Here is a 20,907-nt window from a genome sequence, read left to right on the forward strand (position 1 = left end):
ACATCTTTGTGCTTGTATTATGCAGTGACAAGAATATTATTTGTGGTGCTGTCTACATCCCTCCTGCTTCTCCTTTATCAATTTATGAGGAATTTGCCTCTACATCCATGGATCTTGTGAGTGTTCATACTAGTTGTGATATTCTATTGTGTGGTGATTTTAATCTGCCACATGTGGTATGGAGGAACTCTGTGAACGGACTGCATGTTGAGACGGCTGAGTCTATAACATCTGCAAATGTGCTATGTAGTTGTTGTAACTATCTTAATCTTAAGCAAATGAATGGCTTGCCAAATTTGTTTGGTACATTTCTTGATCTGTTTTTTTCAAGTTTGTCAAATGTTGAAGTCATATATGCCATTGAAAATTTATCACCGGCATCAAACCACCATCCTGCTTATGAAATAAGTATTCCTATTAATTCTGATTTTAGTCTTAAGTATGATGTTTATTATTATGATTTTGTAAACTGTGATTTTGTTGCCATTAATAATTACCTTGCTTGCATGAATTGGGACACTGCTTTTAATCAGAAGGACATTAATAAATGCATTGATATTTTTTACAATGCTCTCTATTTTGCTATTGAGATGTTTGTTCCAATTAAACATTTTAAATCATCTAATTTTCCCGCTTGGTTTAGTAGAAAATTACAGAATCTTGCTATTCAAAAAAAGATTGCTCACGCAAAATTCAAAAATAGCAAGGATCCCATGGATTATGTTAATTTTTCAAATTTGAGTAATAAATGTAAAACTCTTCGTGATGAATGTTTTAGGTCATATATTGAAAGATTAAATACTGAAATTTCTCATGATCCTTCTTCATTTTGGAAACGCATCAATAGATTATGTAGGTCTAATTCATACCCCTATAGCATGCATATGGAAGCCGAGGTTGCTGGTAATGGTCAAGATATTGTAAACTTATTTGCTAGGTATTTTGAAACTACATACAGGCAACCTGTCCGCAAGGCTCCTGACTATAAATTTGATTACAGTCTGGATTTAAATCGCATCTCTTTTTCTTTATTGGACATATTTGATGAAATCTTACGCCTTCCTAACAAATATGCTTTTGGCCCTGATGGTATCCCATCTGTTTTTCTTAAAAACTGTGTGTGCACTCTGAGTAAGCCTCTGCATCACCTTTTTAATCTTTGCTTGACATCAGGCAAATTTCCTGACTATTGGAAGGTTAGCTTTTTAACACCAGTTCATAAAAATGGCGATAGAACTGATATTTGTAACTATAGAGGTGTATGTATTCAGTCTGTAGTTCCTAAGCTGTTTGACAGGTTGTTTTCTGTGCGATTTTCGTGGCACTGTAGGCGATTGATTAGTAATCATCAGCATGGTTTTTGTCAGGGTAGATCTATGGTGACTAATCTGTTGACTCACCAATATGATTTGATTGGTGCTTTTGAGAGGTCTGTACAGGTCAATAGTGTGTACATAGACTTCTCGAAGGCCTTTGATAGGGTTGGTCATGAACATCTGGTTCAGAAGTTTGGGGCTATGGGCCTTGGTAGGACTTATGTCGAATTTTGTCACAGTTTTTTGACTGGTCGCACCCAGTTGGTCAGGATAAGTAATTATATTTCTAATGGTATTAAAGTATCTTCAGGCGTGCCTCAACGTTCACATATGGACCGGTCTTTTTTAACTTGTTCATAAAAGATTTGAGTGATGTAATTGTTCATTCAAAACATCTTGCTTTTGCTAATGATTTTAAACTATATAAAGCCATTGAATCATATCTTGATGCTGAGCTACTTCAATTGGATTTAAATAGTGTTGCTGAGTGGTGTAATAGCAATAGTCTGGAACTGAATGTAAAGAAGTGTGTATGTATTTCGTTTGGTCGTTCTAATAAAATTATTAATTATCAATACACAATCAACAATAACGATCTCAACTCAGTTGATACAGTTAAAGATTTAGGTGTTCTTTTTGATACCAAGCTAACTTTTTTGCCGCACATTATGAATATTATTAACAGGAGTATGCGTAGTCTTGGTTTTATCACTAGAAATAGTGTACATCTTTCACCTTATTGTTTTAAATTACTTTATTACTCTTTGGTACGTTCCGTGCTTGAGTATGCGTCTGTAATTTGGTCCCCTTATTATGATTCCCATATTGAACGCCTTGAAGCTGTACAAAGAAGATTCTTAAGATCCCTTGCTTATAGAGCTGAAGTTAATATTTTTCGTAATTATTACATCGACTATAATGCTATCAGTGTCCAATTTAATATCTCTAATCTTGAAGTCAGACGGCATTATTCTGATGCTTTAACGTTTTATAAGATCTTAAATGGTTTATATCATTGTCCTACCATTGAACCATTGGAAGCAATTCCTTTTAACACCTGTCAAAGAAGAATCAACTATTCTATGTTTCGTTTACCCTTTCATTCGACCAACTATGGGTTTTTTTCTCACTGACTAGGACCTTGCGTTTCTTTAATGAAAATGGTTTGAATCCATTTTTCGACGGCTTACGGTCATTCAAATCAAAAATAAATAATCTTACACTTTAACCTACGTTCCTTGGACAGTGTTAAGTTTTTAGTTAAGTTTTTAGCCCTGTTGATGATTGTTTTTTCAGAGGTTTTATCTTGGTATATATTTTTTTGTAATTCTAATATTGTATTTATATTGTTATATTGTCTAGTATTTTGTATTATCTATTTTGTTTTTGTAAACTGGCTCTGCCGTATATTGAAATAAATAAATAAATAAATAAATAAATGTTATCAAGTAGTTGGGCTGTTACTTTGCACGAAATCACATGCTCTCTCGCCACACCGTGTCGTACGCTGCGGACAAGTCTATGAAGGTCTTCTTTAATACTAGCTTTCTCTAGCTCATGATCTTCTTTGATTTCACGGCACCCTTCATAGGTAAATAATAAATATTATATTCCCTAAATAAGAGATTAAAAAGGTAAATAATTCCATTAATTTTTTGTTGTTTAGTTCTGAATACCAAAAATAACAGGTCCCTAAAACCTTAAATATTTACCTGAATGAATTCCTATTCTTAATTTAAAAACTTCCGATGGTCGATGTTTAATCTTAAACTTTTGAATCCGCTTGAGCAAATGCAAAGCCATCGAAGCGATTTCGCCGGCGTGGATGTTGCCATTTCTTATAGGAAGCCCGCTGACTACCATATAGGCATCGCCTATTGTTTCCACCTGAAGCATAAGCTTATATTATTCTATTTAACTGACCATATGCTATTAGTATATTACAAATAGGTTTTACCTTATAGACTCCGTAATGCGATATAATCGAGTCAAACAAAGTATATAAATCATTGAGCAAATCGATCACTTGTAGTGGCGTAGAATCGGCTGATAATTCAGTAAACCCTACTATGTCACTAAAATATATTGTCACACAATCAAAAGATTCTGCTTCTACTTTTTCGCCTTTTTTTAGAGCATCAGCTACTGATCTGAAAATGATTTTATCATATAGGTTTAACTTTACAACTATACGTTCATTTACCTTGGTAGCATTCTATATAATAAAGCATCAGTCTTCTTCTTTTCTTCGGTGAGCTGATTGGTTCTTTCTTGAACTAAACCTTCAAGATTGTAGGCGTATTTTTCCATAATTGACAGCATATTATCAAAAATATTGGGTTTTAAACCTGCCTAAAAAAGTGTATAGAATTATTAGTAAAAGAAATTATCTTGCAGTAAGAATCTCAATAAGAGCAATGGATTTTAATTTACAATTTACTTATATCTGTTTTTATATTAGCTCAATATGATTATGACGGTAATGATTGTGAAAACTCGGTATAATATTTTTTTTGAAATAATACTAGATTTATCAACGACAACATGAAAATTCTAATCCAACAACCCTAAAAATGTTAAAAGTATTTTCATGTATCACCTAAAATTTTTGGTGCCTAACATTGACCTTCTAAAGTGTAAAACACAATATTGCTATATATTTAGCACGTGGCCAAAAAACCAAAGACATCGGAGCAATTGGGCCTTAGTTATACTGCTACGTAGTGGATTTTACTAGAAGATTTATACTGACACCCATAAAGACTGCAAACAGTATGACAATAGAACGAATAATCAACAACGCCATGTATTTGCCGAATGGAGAGAACGAGGAGTATATTTTTCCACAAAACTCATCTTTTTCACCTTGAGGTCTTTTTAACCATACATTTGGGGATTTCACGTTAATGCTGTTGGATATCGGAACATGATAACAGAGTTTTTTTTAGGAGCAAGATATATTATACATTAAACATCTCTGGATTCAATTAGACAAATTCATCTGCTACAAAGCAGGAGAAATGATACAGTTTAGTGTGGAGCAAGGCTCCAGATCAAATGGTTGACGTGATCTTGTTCCTCGAATTTTTAACTTGGGGATATCGTAAGAGCAAAATTGTTTACAAGAAAAATCTGAACATCACTGTAGAGTTGAAACAGAAGATCAGACTGATATAAACCCGATTTGTGCTACAGAGTCCGACTAAAACATTTCTCCGAACGAATTATGCCATAAACCGTGGCCATCTTTCTCTCTCTCAAGAAGACGATTATGGTCTGAGCTGCAATGACTATTCAAACCACTTTTTGTGTCTTTCTCTCTAGTATTTATATACCAAGCTAGGGACCCTTTTTCAATTATATTCGCCCACGCTCTATATTATATCATCTTTCATACATGATCGTCATAAGTGAGATGGCGTTGTTGCGTTTCAAAAAGTCGAACGAAAAAGCACACAAAGATTAGTTCCTCTTCTAGTGAGGTGACCATGGGTCTCCTCAATAGTTCTACATTTACTATGATGGAAAGGTAAGTATCTCAAAGCGGTAAAACACAGGGTTTGCATTATCTCTGTAAGCAACTTTAGCAAATACTCTCAGTGCTCTTCTCTTCTAGAGAGTAACAAAATAGTTTGGCAAAGCTGTTGTTATATAAATGCGAAATAATCAGGGGCCCAAAATGAATCCCTGTAGTACTCCATGTCTCACAAATTTAACTTTTGAGAGCTTAGACTGAAAAAAAGTTGCTTGTCTTCTATCTATTAGACAGCTCTTAAAGTAAACATAAATCATTCTCAGTACGACCATAGTAAGAGAGCTTTTTAATTAGGATACACAGAGAGAAACAATTAAAGGCTTTGCAAAGATCACAGAAAACTGAAACCACTTGAGTTCGAGTTCGAGTTCGAGTTCGAGTTCTTTATTATCCAAACTTGACACACTACAGTGTATGGAATTCGTCCATGTTCAAAGAAATTTCAAACTATGCAAGGAGTTACTTTTTAAGCAGCCACTCAAAAAATTTTGAGAATACTGGAAACAGGAAAATAATTGGTGATACAAAGTTTATCATCACCTTTATAGACAAAGGCGAAGTCAGCTAGAATGGTAATGGCTGCTGTATTTTGACATCAACTTATACTTGGGTTACCGAACAGATGGAGTGGTCACGTGATCGTTCTGCGCCGGAGGTGTGGCCTAGAGCCTCGATGGTTCATGACTTGGGGTTTTATTTAATTTTATTAGTCGAGCGGCTTTAGATCGTTTTGGTTGAGTTTTCTGCTATTCGAATATTTGAATCTTCGCAATATTGAAAAGTTGAGATTGTATTTATTTTTTTGTTAAATTGTTTGTTAAGAAATAATGGCTGACGTACCACGTACCCCCCATTGTCACCCCCTAAGAAAAAAGTACAAAAACATTTGACCATTGCTGAAAAGGAAGTGATTATGAACATATATAAATATATACATATATAATAAAAGATAAAAGCTACTTAAGTAACTCTCAAAACCAAATTATGATCATAAAATTATATTTTATAATGGCCGGGTTCATCAAAAAAAGCGCTCCCTGAGCGCGCGATTGTTGCTCAGGTATGACAATTTTTATTGGTCCTTACTATTATAGGCAAAACTTCCAGCGCTCAAGTAGCGCTCGGTTGTGATGAACCTGGCCAATTACACCCTAAATGTTTGACCTGGCACGATTACTTAAAAGGATTACCTATCCCTTTTCGGTAAACCCCAATATATTAACATAACTTTGCCTAACAAAATACTTAAAAGGGATTATTATATCATTACCTGGCACAACCTCAAAATCGATTTGGACCCATTTTACAGGCGACCGTATTATATTTTAAAAAAAGCTGCTTACAAAGCAAAGCTGTACGGTAAAATAATTTAAAATAAGTAGGCATAATTCTCCTCGTCTAAATCTGCCAAGGTTGCATCGATGGGCGGGCCTATATTTCGCGCACATCATTTACTCCATCTGTTCGGTAATCCGACTATAGTAATGTCTTCTTTGACTATTTGAAAAAGGGACAGACGTTCACCGAGAAGTATTACGGGACATTATTAGGTTCACAAAATAAGAAAATAAAAGAAAATCATCCTCATTTAAAAGGAAAAAAGAGGTTTTTTTTGAAAAAGAGAAATTGGAAAATATCAGATTTGATAAAATATCGACTGTATTCATTAGATATGGCCTTAAATGATTTTGTTTATTTCCAAATTTAAAAAAAAAGTAGCTCAGAGAACAACAGTTTAAGTCAAATGAGGAGATGATGTTTCACAAGATAAGAAGCCATTAAGCTGGTGTTGGAACACCGTTACACGAACAAACGTTAAAACAACTTTCTCTGATGAGCTATATTTTTAACTGAATAGGTATTTCCTCTTCTTCTCGTAGCGTCACAACTCTTCCTGAGTCTGTTAATTTATGATTCGTCTCCACATATCCCTGTCCAATAAAATCACCTTCCAATCCCGCACTTCCAAGATATTTACATTCTCTCCAACACTGTCCTTTCATCTGAGCGTAGGTGTTCCTACAGGCCTCTTTCTTACTGAGTTTTTCTCCAAAATCCTCTTGATAAAAAGTTTATTCGGCGATTTGTACGTGTCTGCCCTATTGGAGCCTTTGTGCTTTTATTTCGTTTATTAGACTCGGTTTCGTCTACATGTTCTTGTGCTTCTGATTCGTTCTTATTAACCCATTTTAGTATTGAAAATACTTCTGGGCGCACGTATATGGGACCCGTCTTTGAAAAAACGACATGCTACAAAACGAAATGTAACAGTCCGGGTTCAATGACCTGCCTCATCAACGCGATGTCGGCGTTGATCAGGGAATAGAGCAAGGTCGTTCGAAGGCCGCAATGAGGTTTGGGTTTTAAGTCAAGTATGTAGGTGAGAGAAATATTATGTGATATCCGATTTATAAGCCATGAAGCGAATAGGGTGCGTGTTATATTCAGGATTCTTTTATTTTATTTGTTCCTTTCTACAAGACGTGTTACTAAAAGACTTGTGTATTCGAAAATAAAAGTGTGTGTGTCAATTATTGATACGAGGATTACAAACAAGGGTGGTCTTTTATAAAATAAGTGAAAATAAAATAGGTAAGTCCTTAGTGAAGTAGTTGAGCTTTCTATGTTGGTGTCATGGGGAATATAAAAATTGACCACTTGAAAAGTATAGGTAGATATAATAATTTATAGCTAGTAAATTGACAGTTTTTCGACCAAAAATTTATGTGGTGGAAGTTAGCCACAGATTCAGAAACGAAAATCATGTTTTACAGTCGCCCAGACAAGTTTTGGTTTTAATTTTTTTTGTTTTTAAAAGCTTTTATTTAACTTGCAATGTACCTATGTATGTATGTATGTAAGTATGTATGTATGTAAGTATGTATGTATGTATGTATGTAAGTATGTATGTATGTATGTATGTATGTATGTAACTATGTATGTTTGGATGAAATCTTGGAAATCAAATTTGACCAACTTCCAGATGTCCGATTTACGTGAAATTTGAAACACATTCATATTTCCGATGACAATACAATTTAGTGCTATCACAATTACAAAAAACAAAATGGCGGATCCAAAATGGCGAACTTTAAAACCAAAACTTGTCTGGGCGACTGTAAAAACATGATTTTCGTTTCTGAATCTCTAGCTAAGTTCCACCACATAAAAATTTGATGAGTAAACTTATTTTGGGCAAGACTGTACCTGTCGAATGCACACTTTTTATTTATGGAAATATAAAATAAAGGCACTTTAAAATTAAAGTTACCTGTCAAATTGTTTATTTTTCGACGATTTTGACTAAATGTTTTTAATGTAAATAAATTATAAACTATTTTACTTCCAGAATATCCCTCCATTCACATCAATTGCCGTTAAAGAAACGGAAACTTAATATTGTAAAAAATTAAAACGAAAAAGTTTTACCATTCAAGCAAAGAAAAATAACTCTTATAGAAGATAAAAAGGAAGCTGTCGAGTTACAGTCAAATGCTAAATGTTGTGTGCAGTCAAATGCAAATACTGAGAAAAAACAAGTAATTAATACTAATATTTCATTACTAAGCACTAGCGGTGCTACCGCACTTAATAAAAGTCAACCTGATAATAAGAAGCAAGACAATGTCAAACTTGCCTTGAACGCTAAACGTTGTCGGGAATATAGGCAACGAAAAAAGTTGAATAAAATAATTTCTTCGAATCCCAATACTACAGTTGATGGTGTTTCTGTTTTCCAAGATGTCTCTTCTGTTCAACGATCTGAGGAAAAGCAGAAAATCAAATCACGGGGAAAAGGTTCTACCAATAGTTCATCGGGTATTATCATAGAAAAGAAAGAAGCCAGGGAAGCACCAAATAAAACAGGTAATTATGAGTCTTTTGATTCAGATATTTTGAACTTTTCAGGATATCTCAATAATTCAATAGTTACTTTAAATCCAACAAATACAAAAATTTTTGAAAAGAGAACATTATATTTAGAGCATTTTATGAACACTAAATTTTATAGTAATAAGTTAAACGAATTCTGTCGTATATGTGACCGAATTTGGTGGACTAATGATATTTGCTCCCTAACCAAGGATATTCTTTCCCTTCTTTATGAAGCTGGCTACCCAAAAATGCATTCGAGTATCGAGGATGAATGCAAATTTTATAAGTGTTGTCGTAACTGTTATTCCACTTTATCCCGTAAAAAAACGATTCCTCAACTGGCCACTGTTAATGGATTTGTTTATCCTCCTATTCCATCTGACTTACCCCCCTTAAATCCCATTGCTTAGCGTTTAATTTCACCCCGTTTACCCTTTCTGCAAATTCGCAAAATTCACTATTTTGCTGGTAGTCAAAAAATGGTGGGTCAAATAATAAATGTTCCTGTCAGTGTAAATAATATGGTAACTTCCCTGCCCAGAAATGTTGACGATGAATATACAGTGACAGTTTTAATAAAGCGTCATATTCTTCAAAAAGGGGCATATTTGTCTGGATGTGTCTCAAAAGCTATTCTGCGTAGATGGTTATTATATTTACGAGATACGCCATTATACCGAAAATATGATATTAAAATTAATAACACATTCTTGGATATACATGAAGGTTATGATTTTGCAGAAGAAAATCAAATATTTTACGACCAGCATTTCGAGATAAGGAATAGTCAAGAAGACATGATGGACGTAGTTTCGTCGCGTAAAGAAAAAATTTTAACAACTGAGCAATTATTAAACATGCAACAGCAAACAATTTTTTGGGGGGAAGATATGGTGTTACATTTAGCCCCAGGTCAGAAAAACAAACCGTTTGCATTATCTTTTGACGCTGATGCAGAGGAATTATCATTTCCTGCTATCTATTACGGACATGAAAGACAATTTAAAATTAATGTAACTCCTTATATGATGGCAACTAGTGAAATCCGTAGAAAAGATAGACGTGGTGTTACCCCTAATCACATTCTTTACATGGCAGCCAAAATCATGCGTTTGAGAATTATTCAAACATTTCAAGTATTGTTTCGCAATAATAACCATGAGGTAAAAAATATTACAAGAGAAGATTTATTAGATCCAGAATTTGTGAAAGAAAGCATGGAAAAGAATGAGTCGTTTTTAAAAAATATACCTAATTCGATGCAATATTGGCAGTCAAAGAAAAAGGACTTATTTTGTATGATGCGTCAACTCGGAAAACCAACTGTATTTGTAACACTTAGTGCATCAGAGGTACATTGGAAGCCACTCTTAAAATGCGCCTATAAATTTCAACAAAATTTAGACGATGAAGATAACATTGACGATAGTATCTTTGATATTATGTCTAATAGTGCTAAAGCGGAATTAGTGAACAATGAGCCTGTTATTTGTTGCCTATATTTTAACAAATTAGTAGATACAATCATGATTGCTCTAAAAAAAAGAGAGATGGCCCATTTGGAAAATATTATTTAAAAGATTACTTTCGTTGGGTGGAATTTCAGCATAGAGGTAGTCCACACTGTCATATGTTATTATGGCTTGAAAACGCTCCACCTTCCCACGAGGCACAGTTATTAAATGATGAACATTTACCGGAAACTATTGCATTAATTGATAGTATTGCCTCAGCCGAAGAATGTTTAGTTTCAAGCCCCAGGAATTTACAAACGCATGCTCATACTCATACATGTTACAAAAAAAATACAAAAAAATGCCGTTTTGGGGCACCATTTTGGCCAATGGATCAAACTAGGGTATTAATTCCGGTATTGCCAGTTAATAAGGATAACTCAAAAGTTTTGTTATGTGAAAAAATGCATGAGGAATTCCTTCAAAAATTTTATTTAGAGTCATTTGATGAGTATTTGGACATTCTTCGACATGGCATTCATCGACCCTCGCTTTTTATGAAACGTGGGATTGAAGACATTTGGATCAGTCCATTTAATCCATGTATTTCGAAAGCTTTGCAGTCAAATATGGATGTTCAGTTTATATTAGATGAATATTCTTGTGCTGCTTACGTTGCCGAATATTTGAATAAAAGTGATCGTGGCTTTAGTTCCCTTCATCGAGAATTAATAAAAGTTCGTGATAAATATCCAGATATGGATAATGAGATGTGTATGAAAGAATTGGGTAAACTTAAATAACTAAAAAGTTTCACTTTTCCTCCATCTGAAATAATACAGGGTTTATCAGCCAAGTGGAATAAATTCGATAATACTTAAATGGGGGCGTGTTCGCAAAATTGCTTGGATACGTAGATTGTTATTTTTGGTGGCGCATTTTAGAGCCATATGGAATGGCGCCTCGTTCAAGAGTTTTGGAAATAAAAATAAAAGCCGTATTTTATACCACCCGCATAGCTATGATGAGTTTTGCTCAATTCTTTCCAGAGTGGGTAGTAAAAAAGAGGCGGAAGGGGCGAAGGGCGGAATTTTCGGGGGGCACTCTAATTTTAAAAAATAATCCGTTAAAATTAATGGCAATTACAAAAATATAATAAATAACAAACTGAATGAATAATGATCATAAGAACCTGTCAGTTTGTACTGGAACTACATTATAGCTTCTGACATACTTTTTGGCGAATATTGTGCCTACATTAACGAGGAAAAATTTATACTTATAAGTTTTAAAAGTTTTTAGTGTTGAAAATACTTATGGTTTCATACATAGGGGCCCGAAATAAACAAACGCGTATATGAACTCGATATGCTCATAAATAAGATAAGAGAACGAGAGCAGAAATAAATAAGCCATAAGGCGTTGAAAGATCAAAACACGTAACACGATCGGGGTCAACAGTTTTGCCGACTGCAAAGGTCGGTGACAGTTTTTGTTTATTTTTCGACGGATTTCGTCCAAATTTTAGTATGTTGGTGCCATAGGGAATATAAAAAATAAGCACTTTAAAATTACAGGTATCTGTCAAATTACAGGTATCTGACAGTTTTTATTTATTTTTGATGGATTTCGATCAAATTTTAGTATGTTGATGCCATAAAAATCCCTAGAAATCAATAAATGTCAATTTGCTTTCCAAACAAGGCTTAATTCTTTTATGTTTCGTTTATTGAGCACTTTCAAATGACGTCACAAGATAATATAAAATATAAAAAATAACAGCCACCGTACTTGTATCTGGTATTTTCAATACGCCTACGATGTTTGCGCATGTTGCAAAATCTGTGAATTTTCTTATCTATTATAGGTCCAAAGTGTCTCCGCAACATCTCTTGTTCAAAGCGTCTTAGCACTCGTTCGTTCTGCTTCGTCATTGTCCATGTTCCATACATAATAATTGACTGGATTAATGCCAAATATATCTGCATCTTAGAGTTCCTAGATATCAGTCGTGACCTACAGGTATTATAAGGTGAAAAAACATTTATTGTCCTTTGGTATTCTTGCGTTTATTTTACTCTGATATCTTTATCCGAGGTTATAACTGATCCTAGTGTAAAGGCTGAAATTGTTGAAATAGGTTCGAAGGGGCATACCGACGTTAGTAAAACCACATCTTTTTAAGTCAGCACCTTTTTTAGTATTTCACCATTTGCTTAATATAAAGACCCACTTATTTCCTAATAGTTTGCAATTTAATGTACCAAATTATGACATCGTGTGGAGGTGCTAATAACCTCTAATATTATACTCGTAATATAGGATATTTTGCAATTGTCTAATTTGCTCGATAAACATCCGTTACACTAGGTTCTGAAATTGGTTTACGCATTCGAAGTTGTAGGTGTCCATGATTATGTTTTGTCCTTTTCTGAAATGCATATGTTTAATCTTGTCCTCTTGATCGTGACGTTTACCTTTTTGGTCTTCTTTTCTATATTCTTGTTTATGAATTGAAGAATTAAGCAAATAAAAATAAAAACGTCTCTTGTGACACTTAAGCTAGAAATGTCTCTAAAGGCAATAATATATGAAAATGCTTGGTAAGCATTTTGAGGTAGCAGAACATCTTGTAAAACTACAAATTGTTACTCCCTTTACAACAAGATACGTTACCAATATCTTACAATATAACGCTATGGACGTCATTTTATTAGGCACGTACGACGGAGGTGCTGAAAAAAGTCAGTAAGTAAACTGAGATACAGAAGCCTAAAAGACCTTACGTAGAAATTTCATAAAAGCAAATTTTAATATTTAATTCTCCCTGGAAGTGAGAAAGTATTCATTTATTTTTATACTGATATTCATAAAATGAGGTTTTTTCTTAAAAATATAATTGAGATGCTATGATGTATTACCTGCATTTCCTTTAATCTAACCCTAACATAACGAATATCTGGTCTTTGGTCAGGGTTTTCCAACCAGCAGGCCTTAAAGGTGTTTATTATATATTTAGGAATTCTTAAGCCCTCCAGTGAAGGCCTAAATGGAACATCTTGATTTTCCTTCTTTACTTGATCAATTATTGCTGTAATAAATAGGCAAATAATTACAAGTAATGAAGACATTATTTTAGCTAATAAAACAATTATAAGACGTGCTTACAAATTTCTACAAATATATGAATATAGGAATTAATACACGACTGGCAAATTTCTTTATTTAGTACCGAAATACCCAACAACTAACAAGCAACAGAAAATCATAAGAAATCAAAGGGAAAGCTTTAATCAGAGCTCTTTCAAATTTGTAACTTATATCTGTCTGTTTGTAAGTTACATTAATACAAATAAATTGATTTCCGCACTCAAGATCTTAATTTACAGGGTGTGTTTAAATTGTTTGGAGATTTTTCAAAAAACAAAGAGATATAAAAGCAGATCTTTTAATATAGGCTGATCACTTATAATCAAGGTCCACTGTTCATCAACGTGCTTATTATGATCTACTATATAACTGACGACCCTGACTATGTTTACTTGACATACAGGTCTTTAAAATACTATCAGCTTGAAGAAGAGAAAATTAATTTTGCTTAATAAAGGGTTTAAATTAGCCTGTGGTTAACTAAAAATAAAAAATATTTAACTTTCTATTGATAAAGCACAATTAATTAAATAATTAATTAGATAATCCAAATTAACAGTTCAGATTTTCAAATATAAAAATCTGCGTGGTATTTAAAAATAATATTAGCCTTATTATTTACAGAATTTAAAATTTAATAAATGTTACTCTTTTTTTACCTGTAGGCTGCATGGCGACATTACCCCATGGACCTGACCTTCCGATCATTTCGTAGAGTACTATCCCAAAAGAATATACGTCGCCCTTTTGTGTTCCACGAGCAGGTCGATTTTCCATCCTGAGCAATTCAGGAGCACGCCATAAATTTCTTTTAAGCTCTTTTATTGCATAGTTTGGATCATCTTGACCGCCTACAAAAGTTTTCACTTTAAATGTATTGTAACGGTAAATATAAATATTGCTGACTTTTAAATTCATGTAATCCAAAATCGGAAATCTGCAGGACCCATCTGGTATCGATTAGGCAGTTAGCTGATCTAAAATCTCCGTGCGATACTATGTCACTATCATGAAGATAAATTAAGCCCTAAAAAATATGATAGTTAGACAAATAAGTAAATATTCTTCTACAGGGTATTTCATGATATATATAAGGAATACTTTAGGACGAGTTTCCTAAAAATGGCTACTAATATACCTATTTTTAAATGTGGTAAAAAAAATTGTCCATTGAAGTATTGTCTCATTTCTCATTAAAATTATCGAAAAAATTGTGAAGTGTTTGGAAAAACATAAATCTCTCTACCCGTTAGTCTAGTTTTCAAAGTTCTGCGAATACTGACAATGTAATCTTGCATCTTTTAGAAAAAAAATAAAGGCAAAGTAAGCTCGGCTGTTTTTTACGATATTAGTAAGGCGTTTGACATGATATTACTAAGTCTTATCCTTCTTCCTCCTATAGTAGGCCTCGGACCTATTTTTTTCAATTTAATTCTTTTGAGACATTGAGGTCCGTAACTCCATCCACCTCTTTGGAGGTTTTTCGGAAGGGAGAGGGCATCTAGTCCACGGTTTTCCACCTCTAGCGATTTTTGCCATTCTTTCTTCCATCATACTATCCATGTTGCTATTCTAGTTTCTTCTATGTTTGCGTCCCCATCGGAAGATGTCTTCCACTTCACATTCGTTTCTTCTGTATAAAACTAAGTTCCTTTTTCTATGTCTCCTAGTGTGTACTCTGAAAAGTATTCTGAAATTGTGAATTTGTATATATATTAAGTGCATACCCCTAAAAGTACTTCTGTGTATTTTTATTTCCTGTTGTTCGTAAGGCATTTATCTCTGTAGCGTACAAAAGTGTTGGTCTAATACAGGCTTTGTCAATTTTAACTTTTTGCTCTTGTTGGTGTTATTCCAAATAATGTCTCAAAGTTCACCTGAAATTCGGCTGGCTTTATTGGCTTGTGATAATTTTTATGCCTAGGTATTCTAACGACATGACTTGTTCTGTTATTTTATTTTCCAAGGCAAATTTACCGTAATGTGGGACTACTTGCCCACCCCGAGGTAACTTGCACACCACGTGTATTTTTGTTTACTTTTTTTTTAGGTTATGTTATTTTGTGTTTTATCGACGGCTTTCTGTTGTTACAGGTAAATAAAGTATAAAAATGGTTCGTACGTACAAAAAAACTCCGGGAGCAAGAAATTACCGGAATTACTCAGAGAACGCCTTGCGCCAAGCGGTAGATGCAGTAAATGCGGGTATGTCGAGGAAATTAGCAGCCGAAACTTTCAAAGTATATAGAACGGACTACGTTAGGTCGGAGACTTCTTCTGGTCGTCCAAAGGTTTTAAGTGATCAAGAAGAGGCTCTCATTTCAAAGACATTGGGTGTTGTAGCAAATTGAGGATTTCCTGTCACAAAAGATGATATTCGTGACGTAATAAAAAAATTCTTGGACAAACAAAGAAAAAATGTTCGAATATTCAAAAATAACTTCCCTGGACCTGATTTCTTACAATTATTTATAAAAAGGAACCATTTAAGCGTTAGAATGGCTTCAAACATAAAGAGATCCAGAGCATCAGTAGATCGTAATGAAGTTTTAAATTTCTTTAATAATATTGACTTAGCAATTAGAGAAGTGAAAAGCTCAAATTTGTATAACTCTGATGAAACCAACGTTACAGATGATCCTGGGTCCAGGAAGGTGGTAGTGCCAAGGAACACGAAGAGAGTGGAAAGAGTTCAGGAGCATTCCCGGGCTACGACCAGTTTAATGGTTTGTGGAAATGCGAATGGAGACCTTTTACCACCAATGGTTGTATATAAAGCTTTGAATCTTTATGACAACTGGACGCAAGGTGACCACTAGGAACAAAATATGAGAGCAGTGCGAGCGGATGGTTCGACATCAACTTATTCGAAATGTGGTTCTTCTAGCTTTTTCTGCCTCACGTCGAATCCACCAGAGAAAATAACGACCAGATGATTCTCGTTGGTGACAACCTGGCAAGCTACTTTTCACCACAGGTGATAGAGGCATGTGGTACAAATCATCTACATAACTCCCTTCCCAGCCAATGCCACGCATTTAATGCAGCTCCTTGATGTGCCGTAGCGTATGCACCTATGAAAAGAAAATGGAGAGAGATTCTCGATCAGTGGAGAAAGGACTCGCGGTTCCAAGGCTATATCCCGAAAGAACAATTTTCGAACCTACTGGACAGATTGTGGAAAGGGTCAAGTCAAAATGTAGCAGAGAATCTCAAATCAGGATTTAGAGCAACTGGTTTGCATCCTGCAAATCCCGACGAAGTTTTGAAGCGCATTCCTGGTGGACTAGAAGTTGCAGACATCGAAAGAATTTTAGACAACAGCTTGGTTGATTTGTTGAAAGAGCACCGTGGAACAGGGGTTGAGCAAAAATGCAAAAGGGGAAAAAGTCGAACCTAGAAGTGATGCGTCTCGCACTGTTACAGAACCTAATATTTCTGAAAATCCTCTAACCGTTCCTGAGGAATTTCGAACTATAGCCGAAGAACCAGGACCCTCTTCATCTAGCGTTTTGCCATGCACTCAGCAACTCACTATGGTGTGAGGAACGAACGGTGAGTGTACGAATGGTGTGAGGATTCGGAAGACAATGTCCAGTCGATGACAGTGATGCCGACAAGGACTTCCTAGTTGACAATAATAATTAGCCAATGTTTTGTTTTTGTTACACTTATGATTTTTTCAAAGAATGTGCCTTATTTTACCAAAGTTTTGCTAGATAAGGTTTGTTTATTTTTTAAGAACTTTTTATTAATATTTCTAAGCATTTATAGGTACAGAATTTGTTTTTAAGTTTCATATATTTTGACAATATATTATTTTTTCTTTAAAAATATTGATTTTTAATTGGTTGTAACGGTGGCCCTTGTTATAGGTTTTTTTCCATATGATTAAGGGGTAACATGCACAGAATATACTTTAGAATGCAATTTATAAAAATTTTTTCATGGATTTTTTCGTGCAAGTTGCCCCAACCATGGGGTAACTTGCACACCCCACAAACAAATTTTTTTTGGGACCAATAGCTGCATTCTTCCAATTTTTATACCAGCCATGGGTAGCCCTTAAATAGGTCGGTACAATGTAATGTTTGCAAAGTTGTAAAGTTACAATGTACGGGGGTACATTGGGAAATTTGCTGAAAACGTGTGCGAGTGCCAGTTTACGGTACATCTCATAGTTCTTTTTTCTATTTGTTTACATGGTTCTTTAGAGGTGACAAGGGCTTTAGTTTTTTTTTGGCAATAGCTGCATGTTGAAGGATTTTGCTTTTACTTAGATCGAGTATAGAAGCTGTTGTAAGTTATACTCATTATCTGCTATAATTATGGCATCATCGGTATAGCATACGATTTTGATTGCCTCTAATTGTGAGTGTATATCCCCCTCTGTGCTTTTAACCTGGTTTATTAATTATTTCATTCATTATTGGATTGAAAAACTGTAACTTATGAAGTCTCCTTGTCAGATCCCGTTGGTGTTTTTATTTCCCATATCTACTTCTGGTTAACCAATATGTGGGTAAATGTATTGTTTTACGTATATGCTTCAGCTGTCTTATGTTGCCTGTTACGGTTTTCGGTAGGGTAAGGTGGGGCAAGTTGACGAACGGGGCAAGATGACGAATTTGATGTCTGGTCGGGACCTAGTAATACCTTAAAAAGATAGGTGGCGCTTAATCACTACATTCGAATTTATGCTTTAAATTGTGTTTACTAGTTAGTCGTTATAATATTGCCGTACAGTAAAGTAAGTTTATGTGCAAAAAGTGTGGTCAAAACTTTGCCTAATTGATGTTCATTTTGTTGCTAGGACCCAATAAATTAACAGTGTAAGTATCACAAAGTAATTTTATTTTATTGTTTGTTTCATTTATAACAATTTTGTTATAAATTCTCTTGGGGGCAAGTCGACGAACTCGTCATATTGCCGCAAAGAGTTTTTCTTCAAATATTTTTTTTACAAATGGTGCATAAATATAAGAGAAAAAGTGAACGCCGTTCGTGGTCAGAAGATAGTTTAATTGCTGCGATTTATGTCGTCGAAAATAAAAATATGGCAGTTAATAGAGCAAGCGTTGTTTATGAAGTGCCTGAACCAACATTGCGGGGGTATGTTAAGAAGAACATGGGAAAACGAAATGTTACCAGAAAGCGGCGGCAGATTTAAACGTATTTTTACAGAAGCACAAGAAATTGAACTAGCGAACCATATCAATGATTTTAACATTAGAGCATTTGGTATTACCTCTTTGCAATGCCGAAAACTTGCCTACGAGTTTGCTGAAAGAAACAATATTTCACATCATCAGTTCAACAAAACTCTAAAGCTGGCTAGTAAAGACTGTTTAATTTCTTTCATGAATAGGCGCAAAATCAGCTTAAGGATCCCTGAGTCTACGTCCATCGGACGTCTAATAGGATTTTATCGAGTTGAAGTGATGAGATTTTTTGATTTGATTCGGGAACTTAAAATAAAACACAATTTTACGCCTGATCGAATATATAATGCAGACGAATCAGGTTTGTCCACCGTTCCAACTAAGCAGCCAAAAAATTTATCTCCAACTGGATGCAAGAGAGTGGCAAAAGTGGCTAGTGGTGAGCGTGGCCAGAACACGACTGTTGTTTGTGCCATGAATGCACAAAGATCGTACGTTCTACCCTTTTTTTTTGCTTTTGCCAGAGTGAGAATGTGTTCTGAACTGTTACATGTATGACCTCCTAATTCCTGAGGTATAGCTTAACAGAGCGGATGGATGAATACAGGATGCTTTTGTTCAATACCTTCATCATTTTATTAAATACACCTCTCCTTCTAACAAAATGCCCGTTTTATTATTTGTTGATAATCATTCATCCCATACATCTTTAGAAACAATCAATTTGTGCAGAGAGTTTGGAGTGATTATGGTTGGTTTGCCTCCTCGCATAACTCACCGATTGCAGCCATTGGATGTGAGCTTTTTTGGTCCTCTTAAAATATTCTATAGCCAGGCCTGCAACAATTTTTTGGTGCATAATCTCGGTAAAACTATTACAGATAAAGGTAAGAAAATAGATTATTCTTATCCATAATTAATATTTCGGAGGTAACTAAAAACGATTCCTTAACCTTGGTCTTTTCGATTATGACGTGGGTCAGTGGCGTATACATTAAAAGTAAAATTTTAAGAATACTATTTTTTTATTTGAATTTGTATGTAATGCTTAATATAGGAGAGGATAGTTAACGTATATATTTTATTATACTTTGGAACTGATACATAGTATTGTAAATGACACATTTGGTGACCATATCTTTGATAATATTTTATCAGAATACCCAATTTATGTATGTAAATTAATTTTAAAATCATATTTTAATATTCGAATTTATTATGAAACTAAAAAACAATTAGATTAAACAGAAAATCGAAGTAGAAGTGTAAATACCAAAACAATTTTGTTTAGAAATTAATGACTTTATGTACCTATGTATGTGTATTATATTACACTTTACTTATATATATTACACTTTAGTATACTATGTAAATATAATGTAGTTTTAATTTAATTGTAATATGTAAAAAGCAGAGTGATTCTGTGTTTATTATAACACAGCATAGTTTGTAACTATCTAGGTATGGCGTATGTAAATATTATAAAATATAATAATATATGTAAATCTTGGGTATGTTTTATTTCACACAATATATTTTAATACTAGAAAACTGAAAAACTACAAGAAGCTTTTTTCTCTAGGTATTTTTAAAATATGATTACAAATTTTAATAAATGAATATATTAATAAAAATATGAATAAAAATTAATATTTTTTTTGACTTTTATATTATGTATAAAAGTAACAAAGTAACCTTCTTTTAACAAAGCAGCCTTTCTCAATAATTTTTCAATTTTTTTAACTATTATTCAGTTTTCTTTAAAGCCAAGTTATGCCACTGGTCGATTGAAATAGTAGTCGAATATCACGTGACAGCGCGATGCGTTGTTGAACGATTGATTTTTCTTATATCTTCATCCTTCTTATGGTAGATATTGTAGCATTTTTCTCTCCAGCCTCTGATCGTAAACAAAGCGAATTTATGAATGAAATGTTATATACTCCTTTTTATATATCTATGATGGTGACTTATAAAGATATCAGGTTGTTTTACAGGCAACTGATCCTTCTATTTTAGAATCAGTATGCCTAATTTTTATAAAATGCAAGGGCAGCAACTTCAGTTCCTCCAATTCTGTACAATCAGTACCAGGAGCTCACATATTGTATTGTGTTACTTATTCCTTCATCTGACTTAACGGAAAACTTAATTTTTTATAATTCTAAGAAAATATTTTGGAGTTTGGCGAAACTTGAATAGTCGTAGGTAGGCGTTTAGGAAGGGAGCAAAGGTCTTTTAGTGTCTGCTGCTTTTTACTCTGTTGAGGAGTACGATAGTCTATTTTATACATTCAGGTTATTCTCTTGTTTATTTATATTACATTGTATGATGTAATGTTAAACTAATATGAAGTTACTTGTAGTTAGTTGTAGTATTTGACATATCATACATATATTTTTTGTATTAATGAT

At 34.0% G+C, this 20,907-nt stretch overlaps 1 protein-coding gene and 1 long non-coding RNA gene across 5 annotated transcripts in view; both read right to left on the reverse strand.

Moving 5' to 3' along the window:
* Positions 1 to 20,907, reverse strand: part of LOC126734760 (guanylate cyclase 32E) — a 261,555-nt gene that overhangs the window by 15,075 nt on the left and 225,573 nt on the right. For all 4 annotated transcript variants that reach the window (XM_050438480.1, XM_050438481.1, XM_050438482.1 and 1 more), the window contains 6 exons: positions 14,238 to 14,358; positions 13,991 to 14,182; positions 13,103 to 13,272; positions 3,520 to 3,668; positions 3,274 to 3,466; positions 3,029 to 3,203 (listed from right to left, as the gene is read on the reverse strand). In XM_050438480.1, coding sequence (XP_050294437.1) covers positions 3,029 to 3,203; positions 3,274 to 3,466; positions 3,520 to 3,668; positions 13,103 to 13,272; positions 13,991 to 14,182; positions 14,238 to 14,358 — 1,000 coding nt within the window. The remainder of the gene's footprint in view (positions 1 to 3,028; positions 3,204 to 3,273; positions 3,467 to 3,519; positions 3,669 to 13,102; positions 13,273 to 13,990; positions 14,183 to 14,237; positions 14,359 to 20,907) is intronic.
* Positions 11,892 to 12,466, reverse strand: LOC126734762 (uncharacterized). The gene is made up of 2 exons (XR_007660165.1): positions 12,260 to 12,466; positions 11,892 to 12,197 (listed from the first exon to the last, which is right to left on the reverse strand). It is a non-coding gene; the product is annotated as an uncharacterized LOC126734762 (long non-coding RNA).

This window comes from Anthonomus grandis, chromosome 4 (assembly GCF_022605725.1).
Source record: "Anthonomus grandis grandis chromosome 4, icAntGran1.3, whole genome shotgun sequence".
Taxonomy (NCBI): domain Eukaryota; kingdom Metazoa; phylum Arthropoda; class Insecta; order Coleoptera; family Curculionidae; genus Anthonomus; species Anthonomus grandis.